Source organism: Salvelinus fontinalis, chromosome 11 (genome assembly GCF_029448725.1).
Source record: "Salvelinus fontinalis isolate EN_2023a chromosome 11, ASM2944872v1, whole genome shotgun sequence".
Taxonomy (NCBI): domain Eukaryota; kingdom Metazoa; phylum Chordata; class Actinopteri; order Salmoniformes; family Salmonidae; genus Salvelinus; species Salvelinus fontinalis.
This window is the reverse complement of record NC_074675.1, coordinates 44,547,575-44,571,092: the sequence shown is the minus strand read 5'-3', so window position 1 is coordinate 44,571,092 and position 23,518 is coordinate 44,547,575. Positions and strand designations below refer to the sequence as shown.

At 42.8% G+C, this 23,518-nt stretch overlaps 1 protein-coding gene and 2 long non-coding RNA genes across 5 annotated transcripts; all 3 read left to right on the top strand.

Moving 5' to 3' along the window:
- Nucleotides 1-171: 171 nt before the first annotated feature.
- On the top strand, nt 172-7,480 carry LOC129865792 (perilipin-2-like). Of its 2 annotated transcripts, XM_055938803.1 has the most exons (9): nt 172-414; nt 3,110-3,141; nt 3,502-3,697; nt 4,164-4,246; nt 4,574-4,859; nt 5,437-5,621; nt 5,813-5,920; nt 6,112-6,402; nt 7,168-7,480. In XM_055938803.1, the coding sequence occupies exons 1-9, from the start codon at nt 201-203 to the stop codon at nt 7,288-7,290; spliced, it is 1,518 nt and encodes a 505-aa protein (XP_055794778.1). In that variant the 5' UTR covers nt 172-200; the 3' UTR covers nt 7,291-7,480. The 2 variants fall into 2 exon arrangements, with proteins under 2 accessions (XP_055794778.1, XP_055794779.1); XM_055938804.1 differs by lacking the exon at nt 7,168-7,480 and having other exon boundaries at nt 178-414; nt 6,112-6,870.
- Nucleotides 7,481-17,284: 9,804 nt separating this feature from the next.
- LOC129865789 (uncharacterized) lies at nt 17,285-18,733 on the top strand. The gene is made up of 2 exons (XR_008761414.1): nt 17,285-17,684; nt 18,235-18,733. It is a non-coding gene; the product is annotated as an uncharacterized LOC129865789 (long non-coding RNA).
- Nucleotides 18,734-20,716: 1,983 nt separating this feature from the next.
- On the top strand, nt 20,717-23,504 carry LOC129865786 (uncharacterized). 2 transcript variants are annotated; one of them, XR_008761413.1, is made up of 5 exons: nt 20,717-20,922; nt 21,071-21,110; nt 21,228-21,398; nt 21,497-21,533; nt 21,752-23,504. It is a non-coding gene; the product is annotated as an uncharacterized LOC129865786 (long non-coding RNA). The 2 variants fall into 2 exon arrangements; XR_008761412.1 differs by having other exon boundaries at nt 20,721-20,922; nt 21,497-23,504.
- Nucleotides 23,505-23,518: the final 14 nt, after the last annotated feature.

Sequence of the window (23,518 nt, the reverse complement as noted above, 5' to 3'; positions counted from 1 at the left end):
AGAATGGTCCACCACCCAAAGTACATCCAGACAATTTGACACAACTGTGGGAAGCATTGGAGTCAACATGGGCCAGCACCCGACACCTTGTAGAATCCACGCTCCGACGAATTGAGGCTGTTCTGAGGGCATCTCAACATTAAGAAGGTGTTACCCTAATGCTTTGTACAGTCAGTGTAGGCTACCAGTGAGAATAGGCTATGAGACATGTTGCAGCAGATTTTGAGTCAGTGTGCGATCTCCATGGTCTAGGCCGTGTCGTAGTTGCAGTGCTGTCCATCTGTTACCTTTTCCTAGCCAAAAAAAGCAGTAGACTGCAGCTGAAAGCGCTGGGTGAGTGCACCGGTCGGTCGGGATATTGGTACCTACCCGCAGGTGCATATCTGGCACATACATTGGATTGCCATGGTGTCGGTATGTTGACTCGAAGCTCCAGATATATTATTGCATTTTTAATAACAGTTTCGTGTTTTGAAAGAATAATGATTCCAAGCTTGCAATTTAATATTCGAGATTGTGCTATTGTTTGTGTCATAATTACGCTTGTTCCACGAGTGTGATCATAGAATTGAAACAAATTCTTTGGACGTGACAGACTTTATGACATTGATATTTGGGCTGTAATCATTATATTTCTGTGGATTTGTCATAGTGACCTCAACCTATATTAAATAAATTACATTATGCCATTAATGCATCGCTGGGCATAAGGCCCATAATATAGTACGTAGTGAGTGGACCCTAATCCAAAAGCATTTCAAATTTTAGCCTGCAATGTCTCAAAAAGTCCACACAGAGGCAGCCATATCCTGTTTCTTACATTATCAACACAATCACAATCGTACTACCTTCTTGGTTTCATATTACATGATTGAATCACATTGAGAGAGAGAGAGAGAGAGAGAGAGAGAGAGAGAGAGAGAGAGAGAGAGAGAGAGAGAGAGAGAGAGAGAGAGAGATAACTATAAACTGTAAAGCTGTGGCATGACAGGAAGTCAAAATAGGACATTGAACTTTGATAACACTTAACGGGCCATTGGAGCTGCTTTCACTATCAATCAACAATGAGTAAACATTTATATAAAGTTGGATTACAAAACCTATCACATCCTGTACAAATACATCATCTTGTCAGTTTCTCATGTCCCATGCTAGACATAGCCTAGGCCTAATGACAAAACCCAATGTGACAAAAACACAAAGCTACACATGCTAGACAACTTCAACTTGTTGATTAGTTAAAGCTACGTTAGACTTTCCTAATATTTCCAAATGCAAATATCGCTTATTGTCTATGATATGAATAGGTCTAGAGCACCTATAGTATAAGATTCAAGACATCAGTAACTGCTAGTACAATGGTGACATCACAAAGTGAATAAAAAAAGTGATGACATTCATTGTTTGGTCTTGATTCATAGGTTGTACTTTGCTTGTCATCACATCATGCTGGGCAATTCAAATTATATGATGATTCATTCTGGATTATAATACACTATGTGATTGTATCATAGTTCACACCAGTACAGCGTAGTAATCACAAACGTCACTTAGTCATTGGAAGGTTCTAGCCTACATTTTATAACCAGTGACGTAGTGGAGTGTAAACTTTGTTTTTACCCACTTTTTTATGTTGTGAATAGGGTTAACCACCTATTACTATAGATCATTTGGGCTCCCGAAGGGCACAGCGGTCTAAGGCACTGCATCTCCGTGCTAGAGGCATCACTACAGACACCATGGTTCGAATCCAGACTGTATCACAACCGGCCGTGATTGGGAGTCCCATAGGGTGGCGCACAACTGGCCCAGTGTCGTCCGTGTTTGGCCGGTGTAGGCAGTCATTGTAAATAAGAATTTGTTCTTAACTGACTTGCCTAGTTAAATAAAGGTTACATTTTGGGGGGGGGGATTTATTTATGCCCACCTATTTACCCATGGTGTTCAGAATGTATCCTATTTTACCACTACTTCCTGCTTATAACTATAAAAGGCAAAGGAAATGGGGTTTAGGTCAGTTATGTAGAAAATATCAGTATCTTAGTTCAATATCTATTTAAACCAGACGTTTGAGCATCGCCAAAAATAATAGCCAACTGGGGAATAGTTCATTGAGTAACACCAAAGTATTGAGTATTTCAAAATCACATGGCATGATGATTCAGCCTAAAGATTAATTACACTTAATTACAGGCATTGTAATTATAGGCACACCGTCCAGGGCCCAATGACTGTACCATACAACCTAAATGTTTTGATAAAAGTATCCATTATTCGGACACCCTTGACTGTAAAGACTCAAGTACTGTAAAATCCAGGTTCAATAGCTGGTCAGTCTATGGAATCCTAGGACTTTTTGCTCGGGATGTAATCCAAAATGGCCAGCACCTACTTTTAGGGACCACGATTCAAAGATATTCTCTGAACATAACCAGCATAGAATAGAATCCAAACAGCAGAAAGTTATGACATTGTATGCGCTGAAATAAATAGACCATATCACTATGGGATATCCACTAGATGTTGACTATCAAGTATAAAGCACATACAATGTATGTCTGACATCATTTACTCTCAAGTGATGCAGGACAATTCGTGCCCGTTACCTTTGCCCTAGATTTTTTTAGTGGCGTCCACGTCAAGTTATGAGCAATATCTCGCGAGAAGCAGATATTATAAATACTGACGCTGTCTGTTCACTGTCAAATCAAACCTGATATAGAGTGAGTAACTATACTGCTGGGAACATCATTTACCAAAGTTAACCAACAGATTTGGTAGGTACATTTTTCGATTTTTTTTATTATAAAGGCTGCTTATGAGTGACGGTGGTTGTGTTTTGTGGAAAACTGTCCGAACGTGAGAGTTCATCTTTCGATTTTGACTGCGCTGCTGTAACCTTTGCTATACTGTATCAATCAATATCACTTGCACTAATGTGTATGCTGTCGTGAGGTAGGTCAGAACATACAGAGGTAGATAGTTTAATTCGTCTAGTCAGCAGAAAATAATAATGAACTAATGAACTAGTTCTCTTATTATCTTTTTAATGAAACGACTGATTTATTTTGTATAACATTTACTTTTCTCCTCTTGTTTATGTTTGCAGACATGGAGTCAGTTGAAGTCGTCAATAATCAGGTTTGACTTTGGGACTAAAGTATCTAAAAATGAAACATGAGAGCAGAATATAACATACACAAAGTCAAATAACTAACATGTTCAAGTGGCATTGATAATGACTTTTTTTATTGATTCAGTGTTTTCTTGTCCAGTATTGTGAAAAATCCTAGCAAGTTACACCGTTTTACACTATACTACTGTAGGCAGGACCAGTGTCCCAGACATGGATTCACAATCATTATTTCGCTAATTGCCTCCAGTTGATATGATTTGGGTTGCTCATCCTAACCTCCTTAGCAACCTGTAACCTAGTATTTGTTTGTACTTGAGATATTTTGTTGACCGAGTGTTCTAACATCCATTTTCAACTGTCACCAGAATGTGGTTGAGAGGGTGGCCAGCCTCCCCTTGGTGAGCTCCACCTATGACATGGTGTCCAGTGCCTACTGCACAACCAAGGATAACCACCCCTACCTCAAGTCCATGTGTGAGGTGGCCGAGCTGGGGGTGCGAACCATCACCACTGTGGCCCTCACTGGTGCAGCGCCGATCATCGGCAAGCTGGAGCCACAAAGTAAGAATCTAGCCATCTCCAAATCTATAGCAACCTGATATACTTTCATTAATGTAGACCTACATATTGAGTTTCATCTGTTTGATTCATTGGTAAAATCCGGAGACCTAAAAAACCGTGAAAAAATACGCTATTGTGAGATGCCAGAATTGCATTTTTAGCATAATATTTTAAGCACATGCTTATTACTAACACTGAGATGAACTGCCAAGCCTTTTGTGACGATGAGAAGATTGAGTCCGACTTCCTAATAAATTTGTAAGGAGCATGAAGTCTGGCCAGTCATCTCTGAGCTGTTGCTCAACAACATGACCTTTTACCCAGTAATGTGTAAGGCCTTGCCTTGAAGCAGTAAGACTTTTTTTGTGTATGTATTCCTGTGTAGTGATACAAATTATTACTCTCCCTTCCCAACCTTGAATGTGATACATTTAGCTCATTATTTTCTGCCTTTTTCTGACCCCAGTTGCCATGGCCAATGACCTGGCCTGTAAAGGTTTGGATAAGATTGAGAAGACCTTGCCAATCCTACACCAGCCTTCTGAGCAGGTATGTGATGACTCGCTGCCCAGTCTTTACTTAGCACTGACTGGCATCACGACAACACACTTCACAACGAATCAAGCACATGCCAGTCAGGGAGGCCAACCGTAGAGAGAGGAGTAATGACTCGTACCCTGGGTGACAAACGGGTCACCCATTTGGATCTGGCTCTCCCTGTGTCGTAAATAAGTGTCTAGTCAGTTAGCGGTCATTTAAAGCACAGGGCTCACTTGAAAATCAGATGTCAACCTTGATGTGACTTCACTTTTTAAATGAAGGATAACTGAAAAATTACCTTATTTCTTTTCTCTCAATCCAATTCTTCCTGTTTAGTTTGTTGCCAACACCAAGGATGCAGTGACCGGTGCCAAAGACGTGATGTCTGTCACCGTGACGGGGGCCAAGGACAGTGTGTCCCACACCTTGACTAGCGCGGTGGACCGGACCAGGGGCGCTGTGCAGGACAGTATGCAGATGACCCGGGCTGCGGTCAGTGGTAGCGTAAACACGGTGATGGAGAGCCGCATGGCCCAGATGGTCAGCAGTGGAATGGACACAGCCCTCACCACCTCCGAGCGCTTGGTGGACCAGTACCTGCCTCGCACTGAGGACGAGCTGGGTGAGTGTCAGGCTTCTAACTTGTGGCTCAGTGGGCTGACAACCCGAGCATTAGGATCAGTCATTGATACAATTGAGCTATGCTGGTGATATTTAGCAGGCACTCTTCTCCAGAGTGACTTACAATCAGTACATTCAACTAAATTAGGTTAAACAACCACATCTAAATTCATAAATTTTCCAGCAAAAGGGGAGCTTATTCGGCTTCGGTCATGATCACAGATAATAAACTTGTTCACAGGCGTCCATGTTTTCTAATGACCAAATGAGGGAAAGGTCTGTTTTTTGGGGGGCTGAATTATCTTGGTTTGGAGTACAGATATAAAGAGGCATAATCCTGTACACAATGTTTTCCTACAATCCAAAACATAAATGTTGTCAATGGACTCTCTCTACTCATAAATCCATTTCCTAGAATGTGTGAAAACATTCAATACGCATGCTAACTTCTAAACCCATACAAGGTCAGCATTTACGATGATTACAAAAATGATTTTATAAGGCGCTTGATGTTTTTTACACAAAACTCTCAAAGTAATGCAATACTTTATCTCATGTTCCTCTTTTCATCTGGACAGAAATGGAGGCTAAAACGGTGAAAGGGTTCGACGTGGCCAAGGATGCACCTAACTACTATGTCCGTCTGGGCTCTCTGTCTACCAAGCTGCGTAAGAGGGCGTACCACAAGGCCCTGGCCCAGGTCAAAGACACCAAGCAGCGCAGCCAGGAGTCCATCTCACAGCTCAACCACACTGTGGACCTGGTGAGTGACATCAAATTGTGGAAATCGAGAACTTTTATTGTCCATAGAATGTGAACATTTTCAGAGGATGAGATGACGTTTCTTTCAAATGATTGAAAATGAAGATCCTATAGATCTCATGAAACTCGTTTTATACTGAGAGAATGAGACAGATTTTTTTTTATCTATTATTTTATTTTCAACCCTTTTAGATTGATTACGCCAGAAAGAATATTGACGGAGCTAACCAGAAGGTAAAAGGCAAACTGAGCTCCCTGGTCGAGTGGAAGTCTAATGAAGGAGATGGCAATGAGGCAGAGGTAATGATCACGTTCCAAAGAGCAGTCCTCATAAAATACTATTTTAGCCAAGTCAGATTGTACATCTACCCTCTGGCAGGTTGCATCTAAATTGCATATTTCAGTTATTTTATTTGGCTAATCATTGGGGAAAGGCTATTTTAATGTGAAGATACAGATTCATTAAACGGACTTCCTCATTTCTCCCCCAGAACATAGAGTCGAGGACCCTGGCGATGGCGCGCTCCCTCACTCAGCAGCTGCAGACAACGTGCCTGGCGCTAGTCTCTGGTCTGCAGGGCCTTCCACAGAACATCCAGGAGGAGGCGCTGTCCCTTAGCCACTCTGCCTCGCAAATCTACTCCAGCTTCAGCAAAGCGTCGGTGTTCGGGGACCTGTCGGATGGCGTTCTAGCCAGCAGCAAGGCACATCTGAACAAGATGAAGGAGTCGCTGGATGACGTCATGGACTACCTGGTGAACAACACTCCCCTCAACTGGCTGGTAGGTCCCTTTTACCCCCGGCTGGCCCCACCCCACACCGCTGCATCTTCCCCGTCCCAGAAGACACCAGCCCCCGCAGAGGTGGAGATGAAATCCATGGACTCTAAGCACTAGCTGCCTGTTTAACGACTTTCTATCATATCCCATAGTATTATTCCTTCATCAAACATCCCTGATAGTCACACTAATGAGCCTGCATTTATTCAGCATGTTGATGAATAAATGTTGACATACTGTTTGACAATGTTTAGGCATTCTAACCGAACTTTGCTCCGTGTGTGCTCAATAATCTAGCTACATTTGCCCATGCCTTGTTTTATGCAGCACAGTGCTTTTGATACGGTTGTTTTTGACATCACTTTATATCCTGTTGTAATCATAACTTGCCATATAGTAGTTATAGACTCGTGTTAACGCATAACGTATGCTTTCATCTTTATACAAGTCTTAATAAATGGGTTAATATTTCATCTGTGTGTTGCCTTGCTGCCTTGAAAATAAGCCGGTTTGAAAGCATGAGAAAATAGAATTTGGTGTTTTTATACATTGTCACCCATCTTCCGCTTCAGTGAATTGTGTGTGTAATGCATTGAGATACCTTGGATATGGAGTTGAGTGATTAAACTAACTGAACAGTAGTGGTATGCTTTTCCAGGACTAGGTTTTGCAAGAATGATGCAACCCTCCCTGTATTTATTTGTAGTCTTAAGAACATACCATTAGGCTGTTTTATTTGTTGGACTTAGTTGCATTTTCCATTGGCAGGTACCAGACTTCACCTTCTCAGACTTGGCCTCGGAACCTGACCTCTGCTCAGTTGAGGACGATGGCATGTCAGATGAGTCCAACAGCAACGAACCCCTATCAGCCCCCCTTGCCCACCAATAACCTGCACTGTCAGATAAATAAAATGTCCACAGATCATCTGTCTGTAATGCTTAGTTATATTTGCAAATAGATTCTAATATTTTTGAAATACCATTGGTAGAAATTCATAGTAGTTGATTTGGACACTGTATTTGAAAATACACTATGTATTTAAATATGTAGGTATTAAATACACACGGATTTGAACAAAGGTCTGTTCTGTTGCAGAATGAAAAAATATTTATTCGCTGTGGGCAAAAAATACAGTGTTGAATGGGATTCAAGATATAGAATCCATGAACGCAGTCATTTAAGATACCATTTTTGTGGATTATCTACTGATGCCTTAATGACAGAGTTTTTCATTTTTGTACTTCTTGCACTAAACCGTTTAAAAACTACAAGGCACAGAAGGTGGCCACGTTCCCAGCGTATTTTCATGGCAGGTGTGTGAGCCTTTAAATAAACATTGCAGCTATACAGTAACCATGGTGTCCTTTGCTGAATATAATGGAAGACAGTGGGATACAGACTAACAAGAATACATCATTCTCAGTTGCAGATCATTTAGGAGTAAATGTAACCTGTGTGTGGTTGTGTTTCAATGATCCGTTCTTTATTCAGTAAAGACACTTACAAAACTAAAGAAAAGCTGGGACCACTTTATTTGACATAATGCCTTCATGACAATGTCTAACAAATATGAGGAATAGCCATTTACACAAAATCTCTACAAAAGCATTGCCAGGAATCCTTAACATGACTTCCGATCAAGTCTTAATGACATATGGGAAAAACTGTAGAGCACAACATCCCTCAAGACCTTTTTGACAACATTGAGACTTAATCTCAATGAAGTCGCTGGTGTATTTTTAGGTTGCCGCTTTCAGTGAATCTCTTGCCACACTTTATACACTGATAAAGTTTCTCCCCTGTATGAGTTATCATGTGGTTTCTAATGCCGCTGTTGGAGAAAAAAAGTTTTTCATACAGCTTGCTGCGGCCTGTGTGACTCCGCAGATACTGTGCGAGCATTCATGGTACGCTGAACCTCTTCACACAATGTTCACAGCTGTAGGGCCGTTCACCTGTGTGTTTCCTCATGTGTACCATTAAGTGACCCGAGATGTAAAAGGTAATTTCACAAACGCTACATAAGCACGTTTTCTCCCCTCTGTGCACCCTGAGGTGTAATGTCAGTATATTCGACTGTGTAAATCCCTTCCCACAGATGGAACAGATAAAATGTCTCTCCCCGGGGTGTGTGCGTACATGTGATTGCAAAACTGCTTTAGTCCCAAAGCCCCTGCCACAATGTGAGCCAACATACGGCCTTTCTCCAGTGTGAATCTCTTCTCACACTAGTTGCAAAGGAACTGCCTGGCTTCAGAGTGAACACTTTCATGTCGTCTCAGGTCACAGTGGTTTCTGAAACCCTTCCCACACTGGGAGCAGGTGTACCCGTTGATTTGATAAGAGAAGAAGTATAGATACAGTTGAAGTCGGAAGAAGACATACACCTTAGCCAAATACATTTAAACTCAGTTTTTCACAATTCCTGACATTTAATCCTAGTAACAATTGTCTGTCTTAGGTCAGTTAGGATCACCACTTTATTTTAAGGATGTGAAATGTCAGAATAAAAGAAGAGAGAATGATTTATTTCAGCTTTTATTTATTTCATCACATTCCCAGTGGGTCAGACGTTTACATACACTCAATTAGTATTTGGTAGCATTGCCTTTAAATTGTTTGACTTGGGTCAAAGGTTTCAGATAGCCTTCCACCAGCTTCCCACAATTTCCCACAATAAGTTGGGTGAATTTTGGCCCATTCCGCCTGACAGAGCTGTTGTAACTGAGTCAGGTTTGTAGGCCTCCTTGCTCGCACATGCTTTTTCAGTTCTGCCCACAAATTTACTATAGGATTGAGGTCAGGGCTTTGTGATGGCCACTCCAATACCTTGACTTTGTTGTCCTTAAGCCTTTTGCCAGAATTTTGGAAGTATGCTTGGGGTCATTGTTCATTTGGAAGACACATTTGTGACCAAGCTTTAACTTCCTGACTGATGTCTTGAGATGTTGCTTCAATATATCCACATAATTTTACCCCCTCATGATGCCATCTATTTGTGAAGTGCACCACTCCCTCCTGCAGCAAAGCACCCCCACAACATGATGCTGCCATCCCCGTGCTTCACGGTCGGGATGGTGTTCTTCAGCTTGCAAGCCTCCGCCTTTTCCCTCCAAACATAACGATGGTCATTATGGCCAAACAGTTCTATTGTTGTTTTATCAGACCAGAGGACATTTCTCCAAAAAGTACGATCTTTGTCCCCATGTGCAGTTGCAAACCGTAGTCTGGCTTTTTTATGGCGGTTTTGGAGCAGCGGCTTCTTCCTTGCTGAGCGGCCTTTCAGGTTATGTCGATATAGGACTCGTTTTTACTGTGGATATAGATACTTTTGTACCTGTTTCCTCCAGAATCTTCACAAGGTCCTTTGCTGTTGTTCTGGGATTGATTTGCACTATTCGCACCAAAGTATTTTCATCTCTAGGAGACAGAACGCATCTCCTTCCTGAGCGGTATGACAGCTGCGTGGTCCCATGGTGTTTATACTTGCGTACTATTGTTTGTACAGATGAACGTGGTACATTCAGGCGTTTGGAAATTGCTCCCAAGGATGAACCAGACTTGTTGAGGTCTACAAGGTCTTGGCTGATTTCTTTTGATTTTCCTGGGATGTCAAGCAAAGAGGCACGAAATGCATCCACAGATACACCTCCAATTGACCCAAATGATGTCAATTAGCCTATCAGAAGCTTCTAAAGCCATGACATCATTTTCTGGAATTTTCCAAGCTGTTTAAAGGCACAGTCAACTTAGTGTATGTAAACTTCTGACCCACTGGAATTGTGATACAGTGAATTATGAGTGAAATAATCTGTCTGTAAACAATTGTTGGAAAAATTACTGGTGTCATGCACAAAGTAGATGTCCTAACTGACTTGCCAAAACGATAGTTTGTTAACAAGAAATTTGTGGAGGGGTTGAAAAACAAGTTTTAATGACTCCAACCTAAGTGTATGTAAACTTCTGACTTCAACTGTATATGATAAGGTGGTTATGTCAAGTCACGTTCCGTGGTCAAACTACACTGCTCAAAAAAATAAAGGGAACACTTAAACAACACAATGTAACTCCAAGTCAATCACACTTCTGTGAAATCAAACTGTCCACTTAGGAAGCAACACTGATTGACAATAAATTTCACATGCTGTTGTGCAAATGGAATAGACAAAAGGTGGAAATTATAGGCAATTAGCAAGACACCCCCCAAAAAGGAGTGATTCTGCAGGTGGTGACCACAGACCACTTCTCAGTTCCTATGCTTCCTGGCTGATGTTTTGGTCACTTTTGAATGCTGGCGGTGCTCTCACTCTAGTGGTAGCATGAGACGGAGTCTACAACCCACACAAGTGGCTCAGGTAGTGCAGTTCATCCAGGATGGCACATCAATGCGAGCTGTGGCAAAAAGGTTTGCTGTGTCTGTTAGCGTAGTGTCCAGAGCATGGATGCGCTACCAGGAGACAGGCCAGTACATAAGGAGACGTGGAGGAGGCCGTAGGAGGGCAACAACCCAACAGCAGGACCGCTACCTCCGCCTTTGTGCAAGGAGGTGCACTGCCAGAGCCCTGAAAAATGACCTCCAGCAGGCCACAAATGTGCATGTGTCAGCATATGGTCTCACAAGGGGTCTGAGGATCTCATCTCGGTACCTATTGGCAGTCAGGCTACCTCTGGCGAGCACATGAAGGGCTGTGCGGCCCCACAAAGAAATGCCACCCCACACCATGACTGACCCGTCTCCAAACCGGTCATGCTGGAGGATGTTGCAGGCAGCAGAACGTTCTCCACGGCGTCTCCAGACTCTGTCACATGTGCTCATGTGCTCAGTGTGAACCTGCTTTCATCTGTAAAGAGCACAGGGCGCCAGTGGCGAATTTGCCAATCTTGGTGTTCTCTGGCAAATGCCAAACGTCCTGCACGGTGTTGGGCTGTAAGCACAACCCCCACCTGTGGACGTCGGGACCTCATACCACCCTCATGGAGTCTGTTTCTGACCGTTTGAGCAGACACATGCACATTTGTGGCCTGCTGGAGGTCATTTTGCAGGGCGCTGGCAGTGCACCTCCTTGCACAAAGGCGGAGGTAGCGGTCCTGCTGCTGGGTTGTTGCCCTCCTACGGCCTCCTCCACGTCTCCTGATGTACTGGCCTGTCTCCTGGTAGCGCCTCCATGCTCTGGACACTACGCTGACAGACACAGCAAACCTTTTTGCCACAGCTCGCATTGATGTGCCATCCTGGATGAACTGCACAACCTGAGCCACTTGTGTGGGTTGTAGACTCCGTCTCATGCTACCACTAGAGTGAGAGCACCGCCAGCATTCAAAAGTGACCAAAACATCAGCCAGGAAGCATAGGAACTGAGAAGTGGTCTGTGGTCACCACCTGCAGAATCACTCCTTTTTGGGGGGTGTCTTGCTAATTGCCTATAATTTCCACCTTTTGTCTATTCCATTTGCACAACAGCATGTGAAATTTATTGTCAATCAGTGTTGCTTCCTAAGTGGACAGTTTGATTTCACAGAAGTGTGATTGACTTGGAGTTACATTGTGTTGTTTAAGTGTTCCCTTTATTTTTTTGAGCAGTGTATAATTCTAGCGAGCATCCCTTTATCTTCACCACCGTAGAGTTCTGTAGAGTCCTATAGAGCACAATGCCCTGTACTCCTGTAGCAATCCGTTTTCAAATGTTTGACACTCCCTGACTGACTAGCTTTCATGTCGGTGGCTGTTAGTGGGCAGGATTCAATGAATGTTTGTGTGATTACCTAATATACGGTGTCGAAAAGCTGCCACTTGGAGAAACAAAATAACAAATTACCTTATTATTACGAGAAAGATCATATTACGATGCAAGTCAATCATTTGTTATTATGAAATAACAATTATGTTATAAACGAAAAAAGAAAAAAAAATCCCCAATATAATGTGTGTTCTTAGAACATGGAGTGGAGTGGTGTGGAGTGGTGGAACTTTGTCTGTCTTTCTTGCCACACTTGATGACTGGTGGTGGACCGTACTGATATTACTCACTGAAACCTGTAAATGTGGCTTTTTCCCGATGAACCCGCTGGTATACTTTCAGGTTGCCACTTTCAGTGAACCTCTTACTGTACATTCTACACTTGTAAGGTTTCTCTCCTGTTTGAATTCGCTTGTGTCTGCTAAGGTCGCTGTGGGAAGTGAAGCATTTGTCACACTCTGTGCAGGAGAACGGCTGCTCGCCTGTGTGGATCTGACGATGTACTGTGAGATCGCAAGCTCTTCTAAAACCTCTTCCCACAATGCTCACAGTTTTTAATGGCGTTCATCCGTGTGTGTTAGTCAGTGCACCAACAAGGCACCTGAGGTACAAAACAATACTTCCAAAAACGGTACACGAGAACGGTTTCTCCCCTCTATGCCACCTGAGGTGACCTACTAGTATTCGCTGTTGGTTTCATCCCTTCCCACAGATGGAACAGACAAAAGGTCCCTCCCCAGTGTGTGTGCGTACATGTGATTTCAAGACTTCCGTGTTCCTAAAGCCCCTGCCACAATGTGAGCAAACGTATGGCCTTTCTCCAGTGTGAACTCGACGGTGCTATTTCAGAGCCACATTTGATTGGAATCTATTCTCACACTGGTCACAATTGAACGGCTTTGCCTCAGAGTGAACTGTTTCATGTCGTCTCAGGTCAGATTCGTTTTTGTGACCCTTCCCACACTGGGAACAAATGTACCTGTTCTCCCTGGTCTTCTTGGCTGAGGAGTTCTCTGTCTCACTGACAGGCAGGGAGTTGTTCTCAGCTCCAGCTTCTTCAGAGCTCAGGATCCTGCTGTCCTCATTCGGATGGTTCTTCCTGACATGCTCTTGGAGGGTGGTCCATCGCCTGTCAGAGAATTGACACTGAGCAGAAGCCCTGGGACTGTGGGGGCTCGGCTTTAGCTTGTCCTGCAGGTACAAAACACAGGAGAGTGAAATTGCTGAGTTCAACGTTCCATTGCAGATTGTCATCAGCAGCTGATGAGACGATAATCTTTTTTTTTTTATTATTATTTTTAAATATGCAGAAATCTGTTGTGCAGTTATAGAAACTGTCCACTAAATTTAGTTACGGAGTAGAGTGAGAAATTCAATAACAACAACAAAAAAGCAAAAAGGTGGGATAAGTTACTTTACAATGTTATTGTAAGATAGGCGGTAGTCAAACCTAGACCCTGCTTCTCGAAAAAGTAACCAAACTTAAAATCAGGAGACCATGTATAGAGTACTGTGCATACCAAACATTAGGAACACATCCAATGCTTCCCACAGGTATGTCAAGTTGGCCGGATGTCCTTTGGGTGGTGGACCATTCTTGATACACACAGGAAACAGTTGCGTGTGAAAAACCCAGCAGCATTGCAGTTCTTGACACAAACCGGTGTGCCTGGCATCTACTGCCATACCCCGTTCAAAGGCACTTAAATATTTTGTCTTGCCCATTCCCCCCTGAATGGCACACATACACAATCCATGTCTCAATTGTCTCAAGGCTTAAAAATCCTTCTTTAACCTGTCTCCTCCCATTTATCTACAGTGATGGAAGTGGATTTAACAAGTGACATCAATAAGATTCACCTGGTCAGTCAGGTGTTCTTAAATGTTTTGTATACTCAGTGTATCTATGCAAAATATTCTGTCCTTAGTCTCAATACCATTGACGGCCCCTGATGGCCGTTTCTGCTGCCCAGAGTTCCCAGCCTCTTCCAGTCTTTTAGTGTCCTCATCACTTTCCTCATTGGTGTCTTCATCTTCCCCGCTGACTTCTTGCTGTCCCTCCTCGCCATGCTCCAGTTCTTTCTGTCTTTCAGCCTTGTTCTTCCCTCCTTCTGTCGTCACATCACTCCGTCTTCACCCTGCCTTTTCCTCCACCTCTCTGGGTCGGTTTAGACTCCAGTGAGGGAACGAGGAGGAACAATGTGGACAGGATGGTATCAGAATCGTAGAAGAGAACATCTGGAAAAGAGAGAATCCAACTGGCTTACTAAAGCTGTTCTCTTTCAGGAGAATCCCCCACAAGCATTTACCACAGAGGTGAAGTTCAAGTAAATCACCTGAGGGATCCTTACCTTCTTTAAGGTGCCCAGGATGTCTATCATGCTGCAGTATTGTCTTCAGATGCTCAGGGTCAGAGACAGAGACAGACTGCTCACACTCCTCCAGGTCAGTAGGGGTCAGGTTGAGAATAGATGCTGTCTGAGAGGTTGAGAATAATAAGTAGAACAGCTTCCATCTCTCTCCACGCCCCAACCAGGGCCCCAACCAGGGCCCTCTCCTCGCCCCAACCAGGGGCCGAAACAGGGCCCTGTACTCACCCAAACCAGGGCCCTCTCCTCACCCCAACCCGGGACCGAACCAGGGCCCGCTCCTCGCCCCAACCAGGTCCCCCTCCTCACTCCAACCAGGGCCTGAACCAGGGACCTCTCCTTGCTCCAACCAGGGCCTGAACCAGGGACCTCTCCTTGCTCCAACCAGGGCCTGAACCAGGGACCTCTCCTTGCTCCAACCAGGGCCTGAACCAGGGACCTCTCCTTGCTCCAACCAGGGCCTGAACCAGGGACCTCTCCTTGCTCCAACCAGGGCCTGAACCAGGGACCTCTCCTTGCTCCAACCAGGGCCTAAACCAGGGAGCTCTCCTCGCACCAACCAGGGCCTGAACCAGGGACCCCCTGCACACGTCGACAATAGTCACCCTCAAAGAATCACTACCAATTGCTCCACAAAAGCCGCAGAGCAAGGGAAACAACTACTTCAAGGTCTCAGTGAGAGTGACGTCACTGAATGAAAAGCCACTAGCACGCACCACTAACTAGCCAGCCATTTCACACCGGTTACATAAGCATGCCTGAAGAACGGAGAAAAGCACAGCCCAATCCCACAGGACCCCTACTCTGTTGATACTTAGGGATGTTTATTCATTCCTGGAGGGGGCCATTTAAAAATATATATTTTTTACCTACATTTCAAGCAAGTTTACAAATGAATGTCGACGTGTTTTAGATGATCTAATAGCAGGGAGGTTGCTGAGGGGAGGAAGGTTTATAATGTCTGGAACGGAGTAAATGGAATAGCATCAAACACATGGAAACCCCGTTTGATACCATTGCACTTATTCTGCTCCAGCCATTACCACGAGCCTGTCCTCCCCAATTATGGTGCCACCAACCTCCTGTGAGATGGCGTCAGTACCGTGTAAAGCTGGGAACTGGCAGCATCTCCTCCAGTCTGTCAAAGAACCGCCACACCAGTATCTGCAGCGCTGTATCATACCTAGAGCTGTACTGCACAGCGAACACCTCCAACACAGAGATAGAGTCATTATGTAGTTTAAACCCAGGCATAATGTATGTAGTAGTCAAATCATACTCAATATTCCCCTCTAGGTCATTCTAGTCCTTTGAAGCAGGGATTTGTGACAGGATCTAGACGTTAGATATTATCTCACCTGATGTGTTCGCTCTTCGTTGGGTCTTCTAGCAGTGTTTGGACCAACTCCACAAAGTTATCCGTTGATGCCTCCACTTCTTTGACTTTGCTCTGAATCTGCAATCACACACAAAACAACTATTAACATCTGCAACTAGGTAAAGCAGACTTGCCTTTAACAGACTGGTGTGTGTTACACATATTGCAGGTTAAGTACCCCCTCACACATTGTGCATGAATGGATTCTGTCTAGATGGGGCTGGATGGTTTTGTACCCAGCTGGGTTAGACTACACACCACCACACAATTCAAGAACCAGCTGAAACAGGAGATGTATGTATTTTATATACTGAGGAGACAAACTGAGGAGTCAAATATGTAACTGATAAGGAGTGAATACAAGGCGTTCAGGAAATTGTGAAGAGAGCGATCTTTGGTCACCAATCCCTTGTCTCTGAGATCCAGGGGCTAGGGGCGAACAAAAGTCTGAATTTCACCCACGACCCTACACCATTCTCAACCCTAAACACTTCCACCCATCTCACCCTCAGTCCCAGGATGAGTTGGACCCTCTGCCTGAAGGTCAGCAGCTCCGGAACCATCTGTCACCAGAGTCACAAACTCCTCCAGCTTCCCATACTGCATCGTCACGCTGCTGAGCCACTTGCCACATGGAAGCAGACATCAGAGTAGTGGTGACACCAGGAGACGTAGGGAGGATAGAGGGAGATCAGCACTTGTTATCAGAGGTGGAAGTTAGGCAGTTCCTGTCAGTACACTCCACTGTTTTGGTGTGTCATGAAATTAGTTGTAAACAATGTCGTTATATGTTTGAAAGTACAATGTCAGTCTCATGGAATGTCAGTCCTTACATTCGCTCTTTAGCTAGCTAACTATTTGTACTTCCTCGGCAACTTACCAAAGAAGTGGCAGGACTAGGCTTGTCGAAGTGACAGACAATGAAAATCATTATTAAAACAACAATTCAACAAACCTGAAAATCTTGATGTAGGGTCAATTTCCTCACTCACTTGGGGAACTTTCCAATTAGCTAGCTAGCAGGTGCGGCAAACGTGGTTTTAACGTCTTAATTGTTATGCATTGATTGTCAACAAAACATCACGGCAAGCTGTCCTGTCTAGTAAACAATATTTCGCCATAAGATAGGGTTTGAATATTTTCTGAACTAACTTACTTGGCTTAGATTCTTACAACCATATAGCTAACTAACTAACTGCTTTATATTCTTCGGATGTCGGATATTTCTTCTTAATTCTTATTTTCTGCCACCAGAAAGATTTTCATACTAGCAGCTTTGCGCACCACGCAATTTTTTCCCACATTATTTAAGTCACGTGGTATGAAGCAGAGCTTTCCATTTGCCTTTAGCTCACTGAATGACTGTGATGTAACCCCTCTCTGGTGTGTCACGTAAACTAAAGGAAAGCACTGGAGAGGCATAACCCTATGGAAACGGGGTACGTCTCAATAGTTTGTGACTTCCTCTCTAGCGTTTTGCTTTTCCTTATCGGTTGAAGTAAGGTCATTTGGATATTATTTTGTTTGGCATTATTTAAACATATGTTGTTGTTTTTTAAAATACCAGCACACCATTCATATAGATGCTTAGGCAAAACGTTATTATAAATGTTAGGTAGCAATTTTTGGGCCTCATCAACACACACACACACACACACACATCTATGACGTCATGTACAACATACATGACATTTTAATATGTCCAGGAGGAGTTTGTCCTACTGTCCATCATAATCGATTACATCAGACAACGGAAAGTCACATGAGCAATTCAACACAAATATGGATGAAGAAAAGGTAAGCGACTTCCAACACATTTCATTAACAGAAACTATATGACTATTAAACAAAATAAATTGCAATAGTTATGAGAATCACAATTATATAGCCTAGGTCTATGATGCTTTCAAGACAACTGGAAACTCAGAAAAGAATGAGGTCAAATAGTGACTTCAGTGATTTCAAAACTCTGTCTTGTCTACACTTGACACTTACATGTGACTTCTGCTCTCAGAATAGGAAGATTGCGTTGAAAATACAGATCTAGATGCAAAAAAAGTTGTGGTCTGATTGTGTTCAGATCTGTCTGACCACTTCAGGTGGTGGTCAGGGATGCACTGTGTGCGGATTTCTCCTCAGTCTGGATGCAATCAGGCTACCGAAAGTGCATACAGTGGGTGACGTCATCAGCACTTTTCATTATAAAGTTGGAGGAAATACGTTCCTAGCGTGTGGGGAATGTGTTTTCCAGCCTCTTAAATTCTAGCCAGCTAGTGTAATAAATACCATTTAAAATAACACAAGCATATTGCTATTACGTTGTTATAACTAACTTCTTTCTAAACAGGGTTTCTCACAAACTCATAAGCAGAAACTGAGACACACATACACCCAAGGACAGAGGGCTGGCACAGACCTTTCATAAACACTGATAAGAAAAGGGTGCTTGGGTCTGCATTTCAAGCAGAAACTGAGACACACACATACCCAAGGACAGAGGGCTGAAATAAACCTTTCATAAACACTGATTAAATGGGAACATCTACGCACACACCAAATGTCCTGCTTAGCTGAACATTTGGTAACAAAGAACTTTTGCTGCAAGACTCAGAAGGATGACACCCAGCTCATCAGGACCAATCTGAGAAGACAACAACCTGTCCAGAACCAACCAAAGGACCAGAACTTCCAGACTCAACCTACTTTCTGTGCTGTATAAAATGTGAATGCATTCTGTTATCTGGGCTTTTTCTGGAGGTTCATTATGAGCTGAATGAACGAGTCCGTATACGCTTGTACCAGATATCTTTACTCTTAAATTAAACTGTCGCTTGTCATACAATTTACCACCTTGTCTGAATCGATCCTTGACCGGCTCACCCTTCTCCATATCCCATTATCAACACTAGCTAATATTTAGATTTTTTGGGGGGGGCTAGAGTTATGCTAGCTCATGTGCATTCCCTTTAGCGTTGCTTGCTAACTAGCTACAGAGGTTAGCTGACTACTTAGCTACAGTAGTTAGCTACTGCCATCAGTTGTTGTTGTGTTATCATATTTTACCTACTCCACCGTTTTTAGAACCCATATTGGGATTTGAATATAGTGCGGGAACGGACTCAATGTGGACATGGTAGACACATTTCAATGTAAATGTAGACGCAGAACGTGTTCAGAACTCCATTTTCAGAAAACAAAAGCTGCATGAACTGTCAAGTCTAGACGCCAGAGGATGATCCCAGAGTTTCCGACTTGGAATTCCAACATGGATGACCATACAAAAAACATTTTGCCCAGTCGAATCCTTGTTTTTTTCCAGAGTTCCAGTTGTCAAGTCAAATCAAATTGTATTTGTCACATGCGCCGAATACAAGCCCTTGAATGCACTGAAGTCGGATGTCGGAGATTTCTGAGTTCCAAGTTGTCTTGAACGAAGCATCATTTCACAAACTACTTTGATTTCTCTGTCTAATGCAAATCATAGTTGACACCTATTGTACTTTGCTCAGAGAACCTAATTTCTACCCCTGAAAACAACTATATACACCGATTTGGTTTAAATAGACTATGACTGAACTGTGCCTTTAGTAGACTAGTCTTGCCATGGAATCGCCTAGCCTATGCTAAATACCCACATTATAATTTATTGTACATTCAAAAAATATAACCCTAGTATAAGAACTTACAGATTTTGAGCTATGGGCTGCACATGTCCCCCCCCACACACACGTTTGTCTTAACTGCAGCACCACTTTTTTGCTTTAACTGAGTGTTGGGTACTGCACTGTGGTGCTGAACGTCAGATTGCGGGATTCCGATTCAGTTGCTGTCCACCGGAATGGGGCTGAATCTCCTATCGTGGCTATTTGCTTGTTGTTTAGGCCTACTAATTAGCACCATCAAAGTTTTAAGCCTACTCCTGTGACAAAGTCACTGCTAGGTCTTCAAAATACAGTATGAACATGGTTTGTAGCATAGGAGACTGCTGTGGGGAGAATAGCTCATAATAATGGCTGGAACAGAGCAAATGGAATGGAAACCATGCGTTTGATGTATTTGATACCATTCGATTTATTCCGCTCCAGTCATTAACATGAGCCCGTTCTCCCCAATTAAGGTCCCACCAACCTCCTGTGTGTAGACATACAAAATGGTGAGCGAGGGATAGCAGAAATATTTCTTTAAATCAATGACCAAGTTGAACTTTTAGGAATATGTTGACTTGAAGTTGGAAGTGATGAAGGAAATTGTCACATGGGCCTAACTGTGTGGAACCAGTTATTGGGTCTATGCCTACAACACAAGTCTTATTATGACTACAGTAGGCTATTTTAATGGAACATGGTTGCATGGACTTCAATTCCTGTCCAGGGCCACTGTTGTCACAACTACACCATTATGATGTCAAAAAGCTCAACACCTGTTTATCCTTACTTTGGCTGCATTTCAGACAGACCCTCTGTGTCCACAGATCAGACTGTTTAGAGGGCATAGCCTATAACTAGGACACAATTCTGCGCTTTTAAGTTTCCTTTTACAAACTTGATCCAATGTTAGATGAAAATGCTCTAGGTCTATTTGGCAGCTTTGTGTTATAGTCTTTTCAACAAAACGTTTATAAAATGTCTACAGATTAAAATATGAAGGAAGAAAATGTAAAGTTTAATTTTCATGAACACTGTATATATACTGTAGGCTATGATGATTATAACAACAAAAGTTGCTTATAACATGAATTATAAGATAGTCATCAGGAGAAAGGGATGAAGGAGGAGGTGAAGGAAGAGATACTCAACTAAAGGAGAAGGACAAGTCTGTCAAGGTAGGATTGATCCTTTGGTCATTTATTTTTGTTGCTCAGTTTTAAGCTATCTTGTTTCATTTTACAAACTTGATTCAATGTCAGACGAAAAAGAGGCAGTCCTATGTCTTTCGACAGCTTCATACATATAAAAAAAACTCTTACTTTCATTTTGATGAACACTGTATAGGAGAAGGTGAAGAAAGAAGAGTTCAGCTGAACAATGAGAGGAAGGTAAGATTAGTCCTCTGGTCATTTGGGTTCCTTGCTAGGTTTTAATTACTATCTGCCTCTGTATTGGCTAAATTATGGGCTGCCTTGACTTGGTGCAACACATTAAGGATAATAATTAATGTGGGACCTGAAATCTGTTTCCTTGAAGATGAAGAGAAAATCAAGTTCCAAGAACACTTCTGAAGCAGGTTAGAGATTTTTATATATTAAATTATTGCTTTTCCCAGTACATGTACTGTTTGGTTAGTGTGCCCTTTGTTGTTCAGATTCATTCTTTTAAAAACACAACAGCTCATGTCCTTTAGGTCCCTCGGTGGCATTCTGTTCACCCCGAGCTCAGTATCCAGATAAATACCAAAACAGAGTGGCAGTAATTCAACTCTTACAGGAGGAAGGAACTACGGAAGAGTCTACTTTATCCAAGAGGACGTCTGCTTCCCAATCCTCATCAATTTCATGAGGAATCTCACTGATAGGTTTGCTCAAAATCTTTCAATAGCGTCCATTCTTTATACAACAACCCTGTCTGGACCACTACAAAACAACTGAACATGTTAACTTGTGTCTTTATCAGGCAGTGGAAGGTGATTCAGGAGGGCATGAGAAATCCTGTAAGTTTATCTGTCAACATTTGATGTGTGATTATTTGATAGAAAGTTGGACATGAAGTTTATCATATTGACTAACTAAGCACTTGACACCACAGCCCCTCAAGAATAAATATCATGCTCTTTTTTTGTATTGAAACCAAAATATTGAGGGAATAGAGCGAAAACAGTTTTCCATATAGCGGAAGAAATCCTCACCCTGACCCTTGCACATATATTAGAGCTAGATGCCGTTAAAGAAGCTAGCGCCTCTCCCTCGCTGACTGGATCAGAGTGCGTGCATCCAGGAACATGTGGTGAAATTTAATGATGGTCTACCTAAGAGGCCTGGCAGTGGAAAGGCCATGTGTAGTCAACGGGTCAAGAAATGATCCCCGAACACAGTTACCACAACAGAGAATTGAGGACGAGTGGCAGTGGCAGATAATTTTACAGCTCCCACACACCCACTCCACGTTCTTCCACAAGGTATGTTCACCAACCACACTTCAACTGTGTGCCTGACCTGACTGATCTTAGCACCGTATACATACTGAACTCAGGCTAACTTTTTCACACATTACACAGCATATGACAGTTCTAAGAATGAAAAGCTAAAGAACGACTGTTTTTATGGTAGTAAGAAGGCAGACACCACATCTTTAGAGAACTAAATATTACAATTATTGTGATTTAGGTGAATTTAAAGTATTTATTTGTAGAGATCAATATGTAAAATTATTCAAGATTGATCGATTCTTGTGTTTGTTTTGAAGTTCCCAGACATCGTTGCAGAGGGCACATAGAGGAGACGCTCGACTGACAGATCCTCTTAATGCCCTCTTTGGGATCAAAGATCTGTGGCCAGAGATGTCGTGAGTCAGGTGAACTCTGACATCTCACTGATCATCTCCTGTTCCAGCTCAGGTAAAACAAGACCGGTGTTGTGTGACACTGGCAGGCGATATACCATGCAGGCCGCCCAGAAGCTGGTGTCTGCTATCTGTGCCAAGCTGTGGAGGTTTGGAGTCACTGGACAGGCTGCGCCTCAAGCCAAAACCGATCCATCTAAGGAGAATGTGGACATTGAGGCTTCCTTTGCACTGTCGACAGGAGAGGTCATGGCTGTTATGGTCAACTCCAGAGAATGCCAGGAAGGAGAGTAAGGAACAATGGATGCGCTTTGAGAAATCGCACAAAGTCCATATTTTTTTCCCGCTTCAAGGGATATTGTTGGTGGTCTTCTGTAAGACTCCCTAGCAGAGAAAAAATATCTGAAAGAGACTGTATCCCCTGGCAGCTTGGTGAGTCAAAACATCCTCGTACTTTCACCTTCTGAGAAAATGTTTGGATCTCCTGTAATGACAACCATTGATAATTTATCCAGTGATGAATTGAAGTCAGAAGCTACTAAAGTTTAGTGAAGTCTATCTGCACAAACGCACAAATTAATGTAGGTTCTGAAGCCTCTGAAATTATGGATTCCTTTCTGAGGAGCAGGCCCAGAGTGGTTCCAGTTCTCCTCAGGCTGTGAAACAAGGCAAACTACTGTAAATCGCTCTGGATAATTGATAAAATATTTTATATGTTGAAAGATAATGATGAAATAATTCCACTCTGAAACCATATAATTGTATGAAATTGATTAGAATCATAAAACTATAATCTGATGATGTGTGTCGTTTTAGTCAGAATTAGAACAAGGACCTTTTGTTCCTTTTTAGTATGTAAGCAGGGTGCAAGTAGGAAACAAATGATAAGAGGAGCTATCGACAGACAAGCTGGACTACTGTGTTCCTTACAGGACATTCTGTCTCCACCCGTGGAGGGGAGAAACTGTTAGGCTTGCATAAAATGATGAAACATTGTTTCAGATTAAACAATGTATCTATGTAGTGGAAAAACAGACTGTCTAAGCAAGGCGTAGCTTAAGATTTGAACTTGTTTGTGTGTGTTATAAAGACTGGGTTTGCATTTTTGATGTTAGAACGTTCTCGTGAATAAACGTT

Coding starts and splice junctions, on each gene's coding strand:
- LOC129865792 (XM_055938803.1), top strand. CDS start 201: ATGAGACATGTTGCAGCAGATTTTGAGTCAGTGTGCGATCTCCATGGT. Junction 4,247..4,573: donor TACACCAGCCTTCTGAGCAG/GTATGTGATGAC, acceptor CTTCCTGTTTAG/TTTGTTGCCAACACCAAGGA. Junction 5,921..6,111: donor GAGATGGCAATGAGGCAGAG/GTAATGATCACG, acceptor TTTCTCCCCCAG/AACATAGAGTCGAGGACCCT.